Raw genomic sequence first — 18589 nt, 5'->3', positions numbered from 1 at the left:
CAATCTATATTCTTTTATTTTAAGACTATTCCCCCTTTTCCTATCATCATATAGCCAAATAAGGAGTCCCTCTTCACCCTTTTAAATACTGAAAAGTATTTTTAAAAAAGTACTTTTAAAAAGACCTCTTTAAGGATCTTTTTTTTTTATAAAAAAAAAAAAGGAAAAAAAAGAAAAAAGAAAAAAAAAGGAGCCCTTTCCACTCTTTTTTCTCTGGCTGCTCCTTTGAGGAGGGTATGAAAGTGTGATGAATGTGATGTGCTGGAGTTCAGCTGCCAATTGGTGTGAAACCACCACACTGCTCAGCCGTGTTACTGGCATCTGGCATCAGCTTTGAAAGAAGAAGCAGGATTTCAGGCAGTCCGCTGGGGAGATCCTGTTTTATTAAGCAGATGTTAAGAGAGAGTACTGAAAAAGCAGTTTCATTCCTCAGTGTACAGTAGATATACATATTAAAAATAAATAATTCTAATAAACTAATGAACGGGAATGACAACAAAGATAAATGTAACAATAATGATCATGAAACAAATACCCAGGAAGTCATTTGTGGAGAAAAAGTGGTAATTTATCACTTTTCAGAAACATCCCTGAAATCATTTTCCTAATGGCACACTTGAGCTCCTGGTTCCTCATGCTGTAGATGAGGGGGTTCACTGCTGGAGGCATCACTGAGTACAGAAATGACACCATCAGGTCCTGGGCTGGGAAGGAGATTGAGGAGGGCTTCATGTAGGCAAAAAGTCCAGTGATGACAAACAGGGAGACCACAAACAGGTGAGGGAGGCACGTGGAGAAGGCTTTGTGCTGGCCCTGCTCAGAGGACATCCTCAGCACGGCCCTGAAGACCTGCACATAGGAAAAAATAATTAAAAAAAAGCACATGGATGCTAAAGGGACACCAATCATAAGTACCCAAGCATTCCTGAGGTAGGAGTGTGAGCAGGAGAGCTTGAGGATCTGGGGGACTTCACAGAAGAACTGGTCCACAGCATTTCCTCCGCAGAGGGGCAGGGAAAATGTATTGGCAGTGTGCAGCAGAGCACAGAGAACCCCACTGCCCCAGGCAGCTGCTGCCATCTGGGCACAAGCTCTGCTGCCCAGGAGGGTCCCATAGTGCAGGGGCTTGCAGATGGCAACGTAGCGGTCATAGGACATGACAGTGAGAAGAAAAAACTCTGCTGATATCAAGAAAAGAAACAGAAAGACCTGTGCAGCACATCCTGAGTAGGAAATGGCCCTGGTGTCCCAGAGAGAATTGGCCATGGCTTTGGGGAGAGTGGATGAGATGCAGCCCAGGTCGACGAGGGCAAGGTTGAGGAGGAAGAAGTACATGGGGGTGTGGAGGTTGTGGTTGCAGGCTATGGTGGTGAGGATGAGGCCGTTGCCCAGGAGGGCAGCCAGGTAGATGCCCAGGAAGAAAGCGAAATGCAGGATCTGCAGCTCCCACGTGTCTGCGAACGGCAGGAGGAGGAACTCGGTGATGGAGCTGCTGTTGGACATCTGATCCTCCTGGACAAAGGGGAACAATCCCAGGAAAATAAAAGACAATGATAATTAGGAAGGACATCTTTGATAAAAACCTGCTCCACTTCTCTCTGAAGTCCCCCACAGTGATTTTCCTCTTTCTGAGACATTTTTTCTGCTCCCTTGCTTGAGCTCCGGTTGGTGATCGTGGTAAGGGGTGCCACTGGCAGCAGGGGGCTCTGCTGTGGGCTCTGAAGGAGTCAGGCTTTCCCTTCAGGTCTAGGTAAATAAGAAATACGAGTGATCTCTGCTTAATCTATCTCTGATGTATGTGGACTTCACAGCATTACCACTGTGAATGCTCTTGACTGCCAAAATTTTTGGTTTACTTTCTTGCAGCTAGCTGTGTCATACTCAGGAGCATTTCTTAAGGGAAGAAAACCCCGGCACTTTTCAGGTATTCCAACTGAGATCTTCTGAGTCCCTCAAGACAAAGGCACTCTCCTTCATGCAGTGAGGTTGGCCAGTCTGTCCATCTACCCTCGTCTCAGCCAGAGTCCTTGAGGGCTCAGTCCACTGGCCCAATTACTGTGGCCTCAGGAACTGCCTGTAAGACGATTCAGATTTTTCCTGCCCCATAAACTGCATTGCCCTGAGCCCCACAGGTTTTAAGGGGAACTTTGGGCACCTTCCTCCTATGGACACATCTGTGTGGTGGAAGTCAGTGCTAGAGCTGCAGCTGAAAGCCAGACCTGCAGCAAGCCATAAAACAAGAACAGCAACAGCAGATGAAGGAACAAAGAGAAACAGCCCAGGGCTTCTGCCAGGGGAGGCAAGGCCAGGGAGGGACTGAAAGGATCTCAGGAGAGCCAGCTCTGCCGGAGGTTCCACTCATGAGGTTATGAGACATCCTGATTCCTGTGGGCTTGAGGTCGGAAAAGGAGGTACCAGACTATGTTCGCACTGTCCTGCCATTTCCAGCCCAGGGATGTGCTGCCTGCAGCTGTCCCTGCCTGCAGCTGGGTCTCTGTCCCCACGCCTCCTGCCTGCACCTCAGAGCCCCCATCCCACCCGCTGGGTGCTCAGCTCTGCCCTGCAGACACCTCCTGGCAGCAGGGCTCTGCCCAGGGGCAGCTCGCTGAGGGCACGTCCTAGAGACTACTTCCCACAGAACGTGCTGACACTGCACGGGTGGTGGTGGAGCTTTCTATGGGCTGAAGGGCAGGAAAGCAACTTGCTAGGGTTGCTTGTAACATTCCATGGGATGGATTAAGTGTGTCAGACTCATCTCGGAAATAACAGTATTTATTTCTATTTCCACTGAGCCAGATAAGACAAAACTGAAAGGTCAGGAGTCTCAGGAAAGCTGAGACTGATGCTGAAATCCCTTTCCTTAAACCAGCTCTTGCTAAGTCCCCTTTTATACACCCAGTTGTGCTGTGGAGCTGTGAGCAGGCTGCCCCAGGCAGCAGCCTCCCACCAGCAGCAGGACCCTGCCCTGCCGGGGGGACTCCTTCCACCCGCAGCTTCTCCCCGCAGTGCCCTGGGCAGCTCCCCGGGCAGGCTGAGTGCTGAGCCTGGCAGGCGGCAGAGGCCCTGCCCCGCCACACAGCCCCTGGGGCACAGCAGGGACCCTGCTCTGCACCACAGCCCTGGACACCCCTGCCTGCACCCCCGGCTTCTCCTGCCTCCACGAACTGCGGCTGCATTGCCCTCCAGACAGAGACTTACCGGGTGCAGGGCTGCGAAGTCTTCTCCCGCAGTGAGCTCTGGGCATGCTGCCACTGCTGCCTGCCTTTAAGCACTGTGTCTCTGCAGGCAGTGCCCCCAGCCCTGCTGCGCTGTGCACAGGAGCTGTGCCTGGGCAGAGCTGTCTCTCTGCAGCTCTGCCCGCTTGCCAGGAGCTCCCCTTGGGCCCAGGAGCCCGGCCCAGCTCAGCAGCAGAGGCCCAGCCCAAGGCCTCCCTTGCTCTGCCCCCCACCAGGCTCCCAGCACATGGCCCTGGGGCTCCAGGGCTCATGACTCCCGGATGGCAGCAGGGTCTCTCCTGGGGAAAACACTTGGAAGCAGACAAAGCAAACACTGACTGGCCCTCTCTAAACACTGTGCTGACTGATTCCTGTAGCAGGAAGTGCCCTACTTGGGTGTGCAGGGCTACGGGATGTGCCAAAGTTCCTCTCTTTTGTTCAACTTATTCATCAGTGAAGTGGATGATGTAACTGAGTTCACCCTCAGCAACTTTGTTGATGACACATAGCTGGGAGGAGTGGCTGATACCCCAGAGGGCTGTGCTGCCATTCAGAGGGACCTTGAGAGGCTGGAGAGATAAGCTGAGAGGAACCCCAAAAAGTTTAAGAAGGGCAAGTGCTGGGTCCTGTCTCTTTCCTAGGGAGTAATAACCCCCAGCACCAGTACAGGCTGGGAATGACCTGCTGGAGAGCAGCTCTGCAGAGAAGGACCTGGGAGTCTCAGGGGACAGCAGGCTGACCATGAGCCAGCAGTGTGCCCTTGTGGCCAAGAAGGCCAAAGGGATCCTGGAGTGCATTTGGAAAAGTGTTGCCAGCAGGCCAAGGGAGGTGATCCTCCCCTTCTACTCAGCCTGTACTGGTGCTTAGGGTTATTCCTCACAGGGAAGGAGACACCACCTTTTCTTTGTGATGTCAAATGCATAAGAATCCTGACAGGGTCAGAAAAGTGGCTAGGAGGGAGAGGAAGGTAATTGTCCCCTTCTACTCTGCTCTTGTGAGACCCCACCTGGAATACTGCATGCAGGCCTAGGGCCCCCAGCACAAGAACCTTGTGGAGCTCTTGGAACGGGTCCAGAGGAGGGCCACTCGGATGATCAGAGGGCTGGAGCATCTCCCCTTTGCAGAAAGGTTGAGGGAACTGAGCTTGTTTAGCTTGGAGAAGAGAAGGCTCAGGGAGACCTCAACAGGGAGGGAATGCCTGTTTACATGTGTTGATAGCAATAAGACAAGGGGAAATGGTTTTAAACTAAGATGGAGGAGATTTAGGTTAAGTATTAGGAGGAAGTTTTTCACTCAGAGGAAGGTGAGACACTTTGCACAGAGATGCTGAGGATGCCCCATCCCTGGAGGCATTCAAGGCTAGGCTGGATGCATCTCTGGGAAGCATGCTCTAGTGGTCAGCAAAACCTGACAGCCACAGGACCACCCCTTTGGGAAGGGGCTCCTGACACCCTCACCTTTGGGGGAGAGATGCAGGAGCACTGGGAACAGGGAAGTCATGTCAGAGGCGATGGTCACCCTCCAGCAGCCCTCCATCTCGCTTGCTGCTGGCCCTCAGCTCAGGACAAGGGATGCCCGCCCTGGCTCCTCAACCACAGCTCCTCTGCAAGGTGCCCCTGCTCCTCTGCCTGTCAGCGAGGGTCGCCCAGTGCAAGCTTGCTGCCTGCTGACCCCACTCCTGGCCACAGAAGGACAGCGCTGGGGAGCACCCAAGCAGTGCCCAGCAGGGACCAGGCCTTGCAGGGAAGTGCCGGCACTGCTGCTGCTCCAGAGACGATATCCTGGTGATGCAGTGCACCCCCTGTGACATCAGCACGTGACATTTGAAGTCCTATAAGGTCAGTAGCAAGGAGACAGAACAACCTGGGAGAGAAATGAGGGGTTTGCCTTCTTCTCCTGAGAAAAAAATACCTCCTTTCTACCCTGTTATATTCCAGCATTTCCTGACAAATCTGCCAGGAGCATCTTCAAATGTTGACAAAACCCACGGAATAAAGGAAGTGGAGCACTGGAGAAGTCCCTGCTGTGTACCTGCACCAACATGCCTCTGTTTCTGGGAGCCCTCCCAGGAAGTTGGGGTTTGAAGCTTGTCCTGGCACTGGGCTTTTTTCAAAAGATGGGAGTGAAGGCACCTGGGATGCAGCAGGCCCTCAGTATACCTGAATTCCTCTTCACTGCATGTCGCTCACTTGGAGAAGTAGTAGGTCTTATATGGAGGAATTGCAGCACATGCCAGGGCCTTCCTTCCCAGATATCACTCAGGATTCTGAGAATTCAGAAGGCCTCAGCACCATCCCCCGGTCTGCCATGCAGGAGGCAGAGGTGGTACATGAGGGAATGGCAAATGTATTCGCTGTTTATCATTCCTGCTTGTCTCTTCTGAAGAATCTGCACCCATCCAGCACAGCACCCCAGGCTGAGGGACCTGTCCCCCCACACCTCAGCAGCTCTTCCATCAATGTTCCAGCCCTGTGACAGCAGGCGGGGATCCAGCTCCTCCTGCCTGTGCCCCAGGCTGAGGGCATTGGGGCACATCTGGGCTGCAGCAGCTCAGCTGTGGCACAAGGGCCAAACTCAGACTTGTCCCAGACCTCGTGCCAAGAACCTGGGCATGCACAGACTTTCCATCACAGCTGCCGTGGATGCCAGATGGCCAGAGGAGGATGAAATTAGGGGTCCCATGGAGGGCAATCCCTGGTGTTTCTAAGAAGAGTCTGAGACTCACAATCTGTCAGAGTGAGGGTTACAAGGACACTTTCCTTGTAACCACCACCACCCTTGCAATGTCAGTAGAGTCTGTGTGCCCTGGGCTCTAGGACACGCTCCCAGCGAGCTGCCCCTGGGCAGAGCCCTGTTGCCAGGAGGTGTCTGCAGGGCAGAGCTGAGCACCCAGCGGGTGGGATGGGGGCTGTGAGCTGCAAGCAGGAGGCGTGGGGACAGAGACCCAGCTGCAGGCAGGGACAGCTGCAGGCAGCAGAGCCATGGGCAGGGAATGGTAGGACAGTGCTAACAGAGTAGTCTGGCACCTCTCTGCCTGTGCTATAGCCTACAGGATTCAGGAGATGACTCACAATCTCAGTAGCAGGACCTCACTCACAGCAGACATTTCTCAGTTCCTGTTGGTCCCCCGCCTTGCTTCCTCTGGCAGAAGCCCTGTGATATTTCTCTCTGTTCTTCGAGCTGCAGCTGCTGTTCTTGCTTTATGGCTCCCTGCAGATGGGGAGATGGGGCTACAAGTCAAGCACTGACCCTCTGGGTCCCACCACGTAGATGTGTCCATAGGAGGAAGGTGCCCACAGTTCCCCTTCTAACCTGTGGTGCTCTGGGCACCAAGGCAGGGAGAGAGCTGCATCTCCTTCCAGAGAGTTTTTTTTTCCAATTTTGCAATCATTGAGCAGCTCAATGTGGGTAACTCAACTGAGACCTAGAGGAGTTTGGCTGAGACCAGGGTAGATGAAAATTGGCTATCCTCACTGCACTAAGGACAGTCACTTTGCCTTCCGGGACTCACAAGAGCTCACCTGGTACACCTTACAACTGCCAGGGTTTTCTACCCTCTAAAAATGCTTCTGAGACACAACTGGAACAAAGTAAATCACAAGTACATCAGTAATGAGTGTTAAGAGATGTAATGCTGTGAAGTCCATATATATCAGAGAGAGATTTAATCAGAGATCACTCCTGGTTTCTTTTCATGTAGAGCTGTAGGACAGGTCTGAATCCTCCAGCACCCACAGCAGAGACCACTGCTTCCAGGGCTACATTCCTCCAACACCAACCAAACATCAAGCAAGGGATCAACAGAAATGCCTCAGAAAAGGGAAAGTCACTGTAGGGGTGTTTGGATGGGAAGAGAAATAGGTTGTCTCTCCTAATTATCACTGTCTTTTCTTCCTTGGGTAGTCCCCTTTGTCCAGGAGGATCAGATGTCCAACAGCAGCTTCATCACTGAGTTCCTCCTCTTGCAATTTGCAGACACACGGGAGCTGCAGCTCCTGCACTTCGCGCTCTTCCTGGGCATCTACCTGGCTGCCCTCCTGGGCAACGGCCTCATCCTCACCGCCATAGCATGCGACCACCACCTCCACACCCCCATGTACTTCTTCCTCCTCAACCTCGCCCTCCTCGACCTCGGATCCATCTCCACCACTGTCCCCAAAGCCATGGCCAATTCCCTTCATGATACCAGGGCCATTTCCTATGAAGGATGTGCTGCACAGGTCTTTCTTTTTCCCTTTCTTATGTCAGCAGAGTATTTTATTCTCACTGTCATGGCCTATGACCGCTACGTTGCCGTCTGCAAGCCCCTGCACTACGGGAGCCTCCTGGGGAGCAGAGCTTGTGCCCAGATGGCAGCAGCTGCCTGGGGCAGTGGGGTTCTCTGTGCTCTGCTGCACACTGCCAATACATTTTCCCTGCCCCTCTGTGGAGGAAATTCTGTGGACCAGTTCTTCTGTGAGATCCCTCAGATCCTGAAGATCTCCTGCTCACGCTCCTATCTGAGGAATTTTTGGGTGCTTGTGATTGGTGCCTGTTTAGCGTCAATGTGTTTTGTTTTCATTCTTTTTTCTTATGTGCAGATCTTCAGGGTTGTGCTGAGGATGCCTTCAGAGCAGGGGCAGCACAAAGCCTTCTCCACGTGCCTCCCTCACCTGTTTGTGGTCTCCCTGTTTATCAGCACTGGCTTTTTTGCTTACCTGAAGCCCCCCTCCATCTCCTCTCCATACCTAAACCTGGTGGTGACAGCTCTGTACTCGGTGATGCCTCCAACATTGAACCCCTTCATCTACAGCATGAGGAACAAGGAGCTCAAGTGGGCTATTAGGAAAGTGATTTCATGGATGCTTCTGAACAGTGACAAATTTCCCCTCTTTTTCCAGAAATGACTTAACATGGTACCTCCCCTCAGGCCTGGTCCTTCTTTCATTGTCAATATTGTTATTTTTCTCTTTGGTATCATTTGATTTATTGTGCTCTTAGAGTAATATCTCTTTTTTACCCTACTTCTCTGTTTTTTCTTGAGGCTCTACAAGTATGTGTCCAACAAAAGGTCAGAGCTGACTCTTACATAGTATCTGCAAAATAAAATGGGATCTCTGCAGTGCACTGTCTGAAGGCTTGGCTGTTTTTTCAAGGTTGTTGCTAAGGTTTCCAGAAGCTTATGCCACTTTCCATCACCTATCAGACACTTTCCATCATCTATCAGTGGTCATGGTCCTCCAAAGAGGTCCCAGATGACTGGAGACTTGCTAACGTGATGCCAGTCTTTAAGAAAGGTCATAAAGAGGACCCAGGGAACTACAGGCCTGTCAGCCTGACCTCGGTGCCAGGAAAGGTGATGGGACAGGTCATCTTGAATGCAATCATGCAGCATATGCGGGACCACCGGGGGATCAGACCCAGTCGGTATGGGTTCAAGAAAGGCAAGTCCAGCCTGACCAACCTCATCTGCTTCTATGACCAGTGCCGTGCCTGGGGGATGAGGGAAAGCCTGTTGACATAGTCTACCTAGACGTCAGCAAGGCCTTTGCCATGGTCTCCCACAGTATTCTCCTGGAGAAGCTGGCAGCCCATGGCTTGGACAGGTACACGCTTTGCTGGGTTAAAAACTGGCTGGATGGCCGGGCCCAGAGAATAGTGGTGAACGGAGTGAAATCCAACTGGTGACCGGTCATTAGTGGTGTTCCCCAGGGGTTGGTGTTGAGGCCCACCCTCTTTAACATCTTTATTGATGATTTGGATGAGGCAATTGAGTGCACCCTCAGTAAGTTTGCAGATGAAACCAAGGTGGAGGGAAGTGTCAAACTGCTGGAGTATAGGAAGGCCCTGCAGGGGGACCTGGACAGGTTGGATCAATGGGCAGAGGTCAGTGGGATGAAGTTCACCATGGCTAAGTGCTGCGTCTTTCCCTTTGGCCACAACAACCCCATGCAATGCTACAGGCTTGGGGAAGACTGGCCTGAAAGCTGTGCAGAGGAAAAGGTTGGATGTAGTACTTAGGGACATGGCTTAGTGGGTGATATTGGTGGTAGGGGGATGGTTGGACCAGAAGATTTTGGAGGTCTTTTGCAACCTTAATAATTCTAAGATTCTATGCTTCTTATTATGCAGAAGTCCATGGTTTCCTGGTGCTTTGCCAAGCCTAGGAAGTGTCTGAGGAAGAACTGGTTGGTGCCCTATATTCTCCAGCCCTTAATGCAACCATCTTTCCAGTTGGGTGGCATCAAAACTATGCCTGTGCCCTGTGTCAGGGCTTTGACTGATGGAAACATGGTCCAGCAGCCGCAACAGTTTGCTGCTGTTCCTCTGGCTGTGTCCAGCACATGTCCATGAGACAGTTTTCCCCACCTGCGTGCTGAACCTCAGCCCAAAATTCATCAACAAGTCCTCATCTTGGGTCCACCCCAAGGACTGGAATGCAGCAGTGACCGCAGGAAGGACGAGCCCTCTCCTTGGGCCTGTCCATGGCTGGATGCCTTTGTATGCTCCACAGGCAAAGGGAGAATATCCATAGCATGCTAATGCCCCTTTCACTTTCCTGTGCCTTTGGGAGCCTCAAAAACTGTCCCTCAGACCGAAGATCTAGCCCAGCATCTTTCATCAGGAAGCTGGAGAAATTCTCTCAGAATTTCTAATACTCTCCTTGTTGCAGGAAGAATGACCAAAAACACAACAGACACCCATGTAGTCAGATCACACTCTCTCTTTATTACCTGAATAGCCTGACTTTTATAGCAAACTTAACAGGGGTGGATAGTGTCTCACACAATATTATTGGTCAAAAGCAGTCAAAAAACTGCAAGAAAACAACCCCACCTGCAAGAAAACAACCCCCTTGTGATTAGCGGTCACGTAGATCCCGTCCTTGAAGCCAGCTGCTGGCAACAATATTTTTTAAATTCTTCAATCAGGCGATGTGGGAACACTGTCATGGGAACTTCTCATAGTCGTCCTGGCAACTCAGTTTGCTCAGCTGCAGCAAGTCATGGCCTCCTTGCTGTTTCAAAAATCCCTCAACACATCACCTTCGCAGGATCTGAGGAAAGGCTGTCTGACTTCTGTCTTGCCTTCGCGCAAGATAGGAGTCACATTTGCTTTCTTCAGTTGTGCTCTGGGCCTCTTTCTAAGGCTGTTCTCTGGGTTTCTGGGTATTGCTTGGAGTCTGGCACATGGAGAGCCATGGTGCTATGCAACTGTACACCCACAAAGATTTGGCCAGCTCATAAAGAGGAAGGACGAAAGGGAAGTCCTAGCAGGTGTGACCATTGGTGGACAGCAAAGAGCTAAAGGCAGGACCTATCCTGCCCCTCTAACCTTCATCGCTCTCTGCTCCATTTAGATCTGAGGTGGAGATTTGCAATGTGCCAATACATGCATGTCCTGGGAACACAGTTTCACTATTTAAGGTTTTGGGAAGGAACATGTTTGGGAAAATGTGTGCAAATTTGGATGAGAATTCATAGACAAGCCTAAAAATTCTGAAAATTAGTGCATTTCATTTGTTTTGTCTCTTGTCTTCCTTCTGTAAATCAAGAGAGCTCCAGATTTCAACATGTGACTCTCTGAGTACAAAAAAAGAATATCAGGAAATGAAGTCCTGGGAAAAGAGTGGTTTTAGTGGCCTTGAAATCTGTGCCTGACACAAAAATATATATAATTTCAATTTCTCTAAGGTTTTCCATTGTGGAAATTGAGCTAAGTGGAGGTAATATGGGTTTAATATGGAGCTGAAGAGTGTCTTTTATTTCTTACTGGACTGTGCCTTTTATTTTTCATTGCTGTCAGTTAAGACATTACCTTCAGTGCCTGCATGTAGCTCATTCTCTGAGGAAAGCAGCTGGGAATTGATGCCAAAGGGCTGGAAAACATTCCAATGCAATGCTAGTGGAAAAATATCAGAGCTTATCACAGCTGCTGTCAGTCCCAGGAGGCTGATGAGAGAAAGGGTGGGGCTGAGGAGTAGGGATGAAGACTGTGCATAGAGTGCCTGACAGAAAGGGTCTTGGTTTCCCTACAGGCTCAGAGTCCGTTAGAAGACATTCAGGATCAATACCAGTTGGAGATTGTTGATATCACTTTAACTGTAGGCAGACAACTAAAGAAATAGCAGAAATAATAAATCCTTTTCTATATTTTGTATTATTCTTATTCTTGAAGTCTGTCCCTTTAAGGAGACTCCTGACATCTCCCTAATGAACCCCATAAGAATTGAAGACTTAGAAGAATTATTCCTTGGTTTGTGAGGGAGTTTTGCATGTTGATTCGCCCTCTGCTGCCAAGTTCCTGAACTGCAGATCCTGAAAGCTTGAGCAAGGCTCTCAAGAAGTAAAGACAGAAGCAAGCCTGCAAATGTCTGAGGGTCTTGGCCAACCCCGATGAGGGCCATCCCAGAAGAAACCACGAGAAAAATAACCAGACAAGGTGCCTGTCCCTGGGAGATGGTGGAGGAGGAAATCAGAGGCACTGTTTACAGGTGACAAATCAAGTGGGGAGGTGGCTCAGAAAGCCCTTGATGTGTTCAACCAAGGAGGATGGCCAAGGCCTGAGCACATCCCCTGGGAAGGGGGATCCTGTACTTCCTGGGCTGCTCAGGGCTCTGGCAGGGGCAGTGTGATGTGGGGTGTGCAATTCCAAGTGTAGGGCACTGGTAGGACAGTTGCCAGGCTCTGTGTTGTTGAGGAGGTAACAAGGCCCTGGGGCTGTAAGGGACCAGTGTCCTCTGGTGGGCCTTAGTGGAAGAGGCTGCAGCTGTAGCCCTGAGGCCATCAGTTCCACTGGGGGGGCTCCAGCCCCAAAATGGCCCTTTGTCATCCCCCTCCACAGCCTGTCCTACATTTTCCTCTACCTGTGCTTGCATCCCTGCAGACTTTTACCATACGCTCACATTCTCAGTTCAGTTCTCTCCATCCTTACTGGCTGTGGCTTGAAATGCAACCCTGTGTATTCTGAGGATTTACCAATACCTGTGGTTTCCCCACAACTAATCAGGCTTCTTCCAATGCCTGATCCTAATGGTCCTCTATCAGCCAATACATGTATGTCCCAGACCCACATTTGCTTGAATTGTTTTTGTATTGAATCTCTACATTGCAGGCCAGAACTCCAAGTCATGCTTCTGGAATGGAAAAGGCCACACTAGATCAGGTAGGCCTGTGAAGTGAATTTGGCCCATGGGTAAGTGCACACCTCTGAAGGCACACCTGCAAGCATCCGTGGCCGCTGGTAATTCCATGACACAGTAGGTAAAGCTCTGAAGGGACTGTGGCTCGTAAATAACAATGTGTTGGAACAGGTACATCTCTAAAGGACTGTGGCCTGTGGACAAGCCCAGGCTGGAGCAGGGGTGAGGGGAGGAGCTCATTGCAATGTTAGATTCTGCAGCCTGGTCTGTGCTGTGGTTTAACCCAGCAGGCAGATAAGAACCACACAGCCATGTTCTGTAGGAGGTACCACTCGAACCAATGGCAGAGGAGCCTCACAAGAAGTAGTGCAAGTGCAGCAGTGACCTAACCTGAGCTGGCATTGGTATCCTGTCACTCCATGTAACATAAGTCTTCTCCTGTCCTGTGGGGCCACAACAACAGATAGAACCCAATTCATGGACTAAATGGACTCCTTGAACATTTTATGAAGATTTCAGAGAGGTGGCCCATAGACTAAGGGAATGATATCTGTGTTTTAATTGTGGGGTGCTGATTAATGAAGACTTATTGGAAAGTCTGGGACCTGTCATGATATAAACGGTACAGAACAAGGGCTGGATATTGTCCTGGTTACTTCTTGGGTGACTTTTTTTGGCTCTCAACCCAGCTCAGAGAGGTTGTTTTGTTCCTCCACAGAAGGACACAGAATGGATCAGTCAGAAGTCCACCTACGTGCCTTGCACAGATGAGGCTTCAGTGTGTACATTTTGTGCATGTACTTAGCCAAACCTGAGTGAGCACAAATGCCCTCAGCCTGTGTCCATTCCTCATGCTGTGGGGCATCTCAGATGAGTGCAGAGCAGAGAAATGCACTGCGGGGCTGAGGTGCCTCCAGCATCTGGGAGAGGCAGCAGGAGCCAGAGGGATACCACAACCACTGCAATGCCTTGCCTTTGGGTGTGCAAGGGAAAGTCTTGTGTGTGCTTGCCTGTCTCCTGCATCACCCTCCCCTGCCTTCCTGGACTGTGTCAGCAAATGTGCCAGAGGGACCAGAAAGCTTTCTGGAGACTTGGAATGACATCCAACCTGTCTTCAAGAAGAGGAAAAAAAGAATGTGTGGAAAGAATTAAGGCTGGTCAGCCTCATCTCAGTCCCTCAGAAGGTGATGGGAGATGTTCTCCACAGCTACCTCCAGGCACTTGAAGGACAAAAACAGGATTGCTGAACCCATAGGGGAGGGGAAAGAAAGGGACGCTGTCTACCTGCACCTTGGCCTGTGACTTTGTCTCTCAGAGACTCCTCATAGCCTGATTGGTGCTATGTGGACTTATCAAATGGATGAGGCTGTGGGTGGGAATTTGGCTGGACAATCAGGTCCAGGTGTCATCCGTGCTGCAAAGTTCTCCTGTCAGGCAGTTCCTGGCAGCATCCCTCAATGATGAGCACTTGGGCCAACACTGCTGAATGTCATTATTAACTCAAACTACAGGATGGAGCACACTTTCAGAACCTTTCTGGATGGTGACAAGCACAGAGGAGCCATTGAGCAACCGCATCAGAAACTTCAAATCCATTGGAGCCATCAGCTCACCTCTGACTCTGGAGCACACAGGCCAGCAGCAGTAACATGGCTGGGGACAGGGCCTATGAGGTGACTGCTTCCTGAAGCAGCTGATGTCTCAGCCCTTGCCTCCTGGCTGACATCTGTGCTTTTCTACTTACACCGGCCAGCATCCCTGATGAGGCAGCAGAAGGCACCTGCTTGGCACACTGACTGTGAGATGCCCTCTGTCTGAGAGCCTGATAGGCCCCATGCAGGAAGAGACCTTGGGTGTGGGTTTTTACATCCCTTCTGCCTGAGCACATGGTGGGACAGGAATGGGCACACAACTTGGTTACGTCCATCTGAGAAACTGGAAGGCCAGCAGCAGGCATGTGTCTTGGAAGATCCTGGTGAGGATTCTCTGGTGGTGGGAAATAGCAGGAGAGAGTCACAAGTGGGACAAAGTGCTGCTTGGAAGGAGAAGAGTGGGAATGAAGAGGAGGAAATGTCACTGAAAAGGTAGTGCTGTGGGACCTGACATCACCCAGAAGGAGTCTGTGGTCAGCCCGTGCCACTGTGTTTCAAAGGACAGACAGGGAGGGTGGGCAGATACCAGTGAAAGTAAGGAAATGCCTGGATGAGAGCAAGGGGGAGAAGTGAAGTGCGTGCCTACAGCCAGTAGGGAGAACAGGGCAAGAATTGGACAGTGCAGTACAGCCTGTGGTGGAGAAGACCGAGTGCACTGGCAAGGCTGCAAGGCCCCAACAGCACCATGGTCTTTGTCCCCTTGGCTATGGCAGTTGTCTCTGCTACTGAGGCTCATGAGGACACATGCTGTGCTCATGACACTGGGGTCTTGTTGCCTCCTTGCAACCCAGTGGGGAGGCCAGCAGGTGTCGTAGCATTGTCCTTCACACAACATCACACACCCCACATCCCACTACCCCAGGAAGAACCCTGAGCAATGGGTGAGGAACAGGACATCCCTGCCCAGGGGCTGGGGGCCAGGGCTTGGCCTTTCTGCTTCACCAAACAAACCAAGGCCTTTACTCAGCATCAGAGTCTCCTGCCCAGTGCCTTTGCCTACCTGCAATCATGGCCTCCAATTGTGTTCTCTAACAAGTCCATGGGGAGGCTTTGTCAGTATTGACCCTCACTGGGGCCCATTAATACTCCCAGACAATTCAAAGTTTCCTTCTGACTTTTACTTCTCCTGCAGTTACATCATTCTCTTCTCACTACCTGAGGTCCATGGGCTCAGCACCAAATTCACCATGGGGCTCATTACCATTCAGCCATTTTCATCTGGTCTTTCAGACTTACACAGTTAATTAGTGAGTTTTCAAGAATGCAGTTTAAAGAGAAAGTATTCAATGACCAAATTTCTAAGAGAATTTTCTTTATTTCATATCATTTTACATTAGTTTAGAGTTTTCAGAAGAACTGATAGCATCATTCTCTAGTTGTCATGAATTCAATGTGCCTCCTAAGGAGGTCTGTATGGGTGGAAAAGCAGTCCCTTGCAGTCCTAGACTGTATGGACAACCGTGCTGCTCAGCTCTCCATCCCCACCACTTCTCTCATCAGCCACCTGGGACTTGCATCACTTTTCCTTACTCCAGACTTCTCCACTGAAGTCCACAGAGGGATGTTACAGCATCTTTTCTCCAAGTCCCAAGTCTCCTTTCCTCAGACAACTGGCTGCACACAGGCAATTTTTGATGTCGTTGTTATTAACATTTAACCACAAACAAGCAAACCCCATAGTCCTCAACAGTGAGCCAAATCCAAGTTGCCTCTGATGAGGTGCACCTTCCACAAGGAATGACTATACAAGAAATGTTTGACATGGGTAGGAAATGATGACTAGAAATGCAATTACAGAGTTGGTATTGGGATGATGAGATAGAAAAGTGAAATATGGGCATGGTTGAAGATCCCCCAGGTTCTGAGAACCAACTGTGCAGGTGAGAGTTATCTGAATGATCTAAGAGTGAGGGGAGGGGAATCTGGAGAAGAATGGGGAGTGCACATGTCCAGATAGTATGCTGGAAAAGAGACTTCCAACATGGTTTGTTTCATAAAGCCAGGTGGAAATACCAGAAAGATTGGGGAGATGAAATGCAGTGCATAAGAGACAGAGTTCTGGCAATGCAAGTACAGGGGAATATTGGTATTTTTTCTCTTGCTGTAATAAACTTCCAAGGGGAAAAAAAATGTCATGGGACAACTCAAATATTGTATTAGAAGTGTTCAATCATTTCAGCTGATTGAAGTGTGCTGATTGAAGAGAAATGTTTGAAATGGTTAAAAAAATTGGAGGCAGTGGGCCTACAGCCCAGCTCAGGTCTTTAGCCTAACTTGGGCCTACAGCCATAAAATGATGATTTTCTGTCCTGCATGGAGCCCAGTTACCACAAAACACTCCCTCCCCTGGAGATTTCATGCCACACTTCACTCCTTGCACAGAGCAAATCTGTGACATGTCGACCTCTCCTGCCTGTTAAAGGACCAGATGATGTAGGCAATGGTATCTGAATTACCAAATGGCAAGGGCCTTGCTGAAATCTAGGTAGACTATGTCAAGAGGCTTTCCCTCATCCCCCAGACACGTCACTGGTCATCAAAGGAGATGAGGTTGGTCAGGCAGGACTTGCCTTTCCTGAACCCATACTGACTGGGCATGATTCCCTGGTGGTCCCGCATATGCTGCATGATTGCATTCAAGATGACCTGTCCCATCACCTTTCCTGGCACCAAGGTCAGGCTGACAGGCCTGTAGTTTCCTGGGTCCCCCTTATGACGTTTCTTAGAGATGGGCATCACATTTGCAAGTCTCTACTCACTGAGAACCTCTTTGGAGGACTATGACCACTGACACATGGTGGAAAGTGTCTGATAGGTGACGGAAAGTGGCACAAGTTTCTGGAAAGCTTGGTAACAACCTTGAAAAAACAGCTAAGCCTTCAGACAGTGCACTGTGGAGATCCCATTATATTTTGCAGATACTATGTAAGAGTCAGCTCCGACCTTCTGTTGGACACATATCTGTAGAGACTCAAGAGCAAACAGAGAAGTGTCAATCCTCAGCAGAAGTAGGGTGAAAAAGAGATATTACTCTAAGAGCATAATAAATCAAATGATACCAAAGAGAACAATAACAATATTGACAATGAAATATGGACCAGGATTGAGGGGAGGTACCAAGTTAAGTCATTTCTGGAAAAAAGAGGGGAAATTTATCTCTATTCAGAAGCATCCATGAAATCACTTTCCTAATAGCCCACTTGAGCTCCTTGTTCCTCATGCTGTAGATGAGGGGGTTCAATGTTGGAGGCATCACCGAGTACAGAACTGCCATCACCAGGTTCAGGGATGGAGAGGAGATGGAGGGGGGCTTCAGGTAAGCAAAAAAGCCAGTGCTGATAAACAAGGAGACCACAAACAGGTGAGGGAGGCATGTGGAAAAGGCTTTGTGTCACCCCTGCTCTGAAGGCATCCTCAGCACAGCCCTGAAAATCTGAACATAAGAAAAAAGAATGAAAACAAAGCACACGGACGCTAACCAGACACCAACCACAAGCACCCAAAAACTCCTCAGGTAGGAGTGTGAGCAGGAGATCTTCAGGATCTGGGGGATCTCACAGAAGAATTGTTCCACAGCATTGCCTTGGCAGAGGGGCAAGGAAAATGTATTGGCAGTGTGCAGCACAGCATAGAGAACCCCACTGCCCCAGGCAGCTGCTGCCATCTGGGCACAAGCTCTGCTGCCCAGGAGGGTCCCGTAGTGCAGAGGATTGCAGATGGCAGCATAGCGGTCGTAGGCCATGATAGTGAGAATAAAATACTCTGCTGACATAAGAAAGGGAAAAAGAAAGACCTGTGCAGCACATCCTTCATAGGAAATGGCCCTCGTATCATGAAGGGAATTGGCCATGGCTTTGGGGACAGTGGTGGAGATGCAGCCCATGTCGAGGAGGGCGAGGTTGAGGAAGAAGAAGTACATGGGGGTGTGGAGGCGGTGGTCACAGGCTATGGCTGTAAGGACGAGGCCGTTGCCCAGGAGGGCAGCCAGGTAGATGCCCAGGAAGAGCGCGAAGTGCAGGAGCTGCAGCTCCCGTGTGTCTGCAAATTGCAAGAGGAGGAACTCAGTGATGAAGCTGCTGTTGGACATCTGATCCTCCTGGACAAAGGGGACTACCCAAGGAAGAAAAGACAGTGATCATTAGGAGAGACAACCTATTTATCTTCCCGTCCAAATACCCCTACAGTGACTTTCCCTTTTCTGAGGCATTTCTGTTGATCCCTTGCTTGATGTTTGGTTGGTGTTGGAGGAATGTAGCCCTGGAAGCAGTGGTCTCTGCTGTGGGTGCTGGAGGATTCAGACCTGTCCTACAGCTCTACATGAAAAGAAACCAGGAGTGATCTCTGATTAAATCTCTCTCTGATATATATGGACTTCACAGCATTACAACTCTTAACACTCATTACTGATGTACTTGTGATTTACTTTGTTCCAGTTGTGTCTCACTCAGAAGCATTTTTAGAGGGTAGAAAATACTGGCTTTTGTAAGGTATACCAGGTGAGCTCTTGACAAGCAAAGTGACTGTCCTTACTGCAGTGAGGATAGCCAGTCTGTCCATCTACCCTGGTCTCAGACAGACTCATCTAGTGCTCAGTCAAGTTT

At 50.0% G+C, this 18589-nt stretch overlaps 1 protein-coding gene, 1 long non-coding RNA gene and 1 pseudogene across 2 annotated transcripts; 1 reads left to right on the top strand and 2 right to left on the bottom strand.

The window, feature by feature from the left end:
* Window positions 1-275: 275 nt before the first annotated feature.
* On the bottom strand, window positions 276-3600 carry LOC113841664 (uncharacterized). Its single transcript, XR_011805341.1, has 3 exons — window positions 3199-3600; window positions 1210-1512; window positions 276-849 (listed from the first exon to the last, which is right to left on the bottom strand). It is a non-coding gene; the product is annotated as an uncharacterized lncRNA (long non-coding RNA).
* A 3541-nt stretch (window positions 3601-7141) lies between these two features.
* LOC119716006 (olfactory receptor 14A16) lies at window positions 7142-9932 on the top strand. The gene is made up of 2 exons (XM_038175199.2): window positions 7142-8028; window positions 9842-9932. Exons 1-2 carry the CDS (start codon window positions 7142-7144, stop codon window positions 9930-9932), a joined length of 978 nt encoding a protein of 325 aa, XP_038031127.2.
* A 7177-nt stretch (window positions 9933-17109) lies between these two features.
* Window positions 17110-18075, bottom strand: LOC113841556 (olfactory receptor 14A16-like; annotated as a pseudogene).
* Window positions 18076-18589: the final 514 nt, after the last annotated feature.

The sequence above is a fragment of the Anas platyrhynchos genome, chromosome 30, assembly GCF_047663525.1.
Source record: "Anas platyrhynchos isolate ZD024472 breed Pekin duck chromosome 30, IASCAAS_PekinDuck_T2T, whole genome shotgun sequence".
Taxonomy (NCBI): Eukaryota; Metazoa; Chordata; class Aves; order Anseriformes; family Anatidae; genus Anas; species Anas platyrhynchos.
This window is presented reverse-complemented; position numbering and strand designations above follow the sequence as displayed.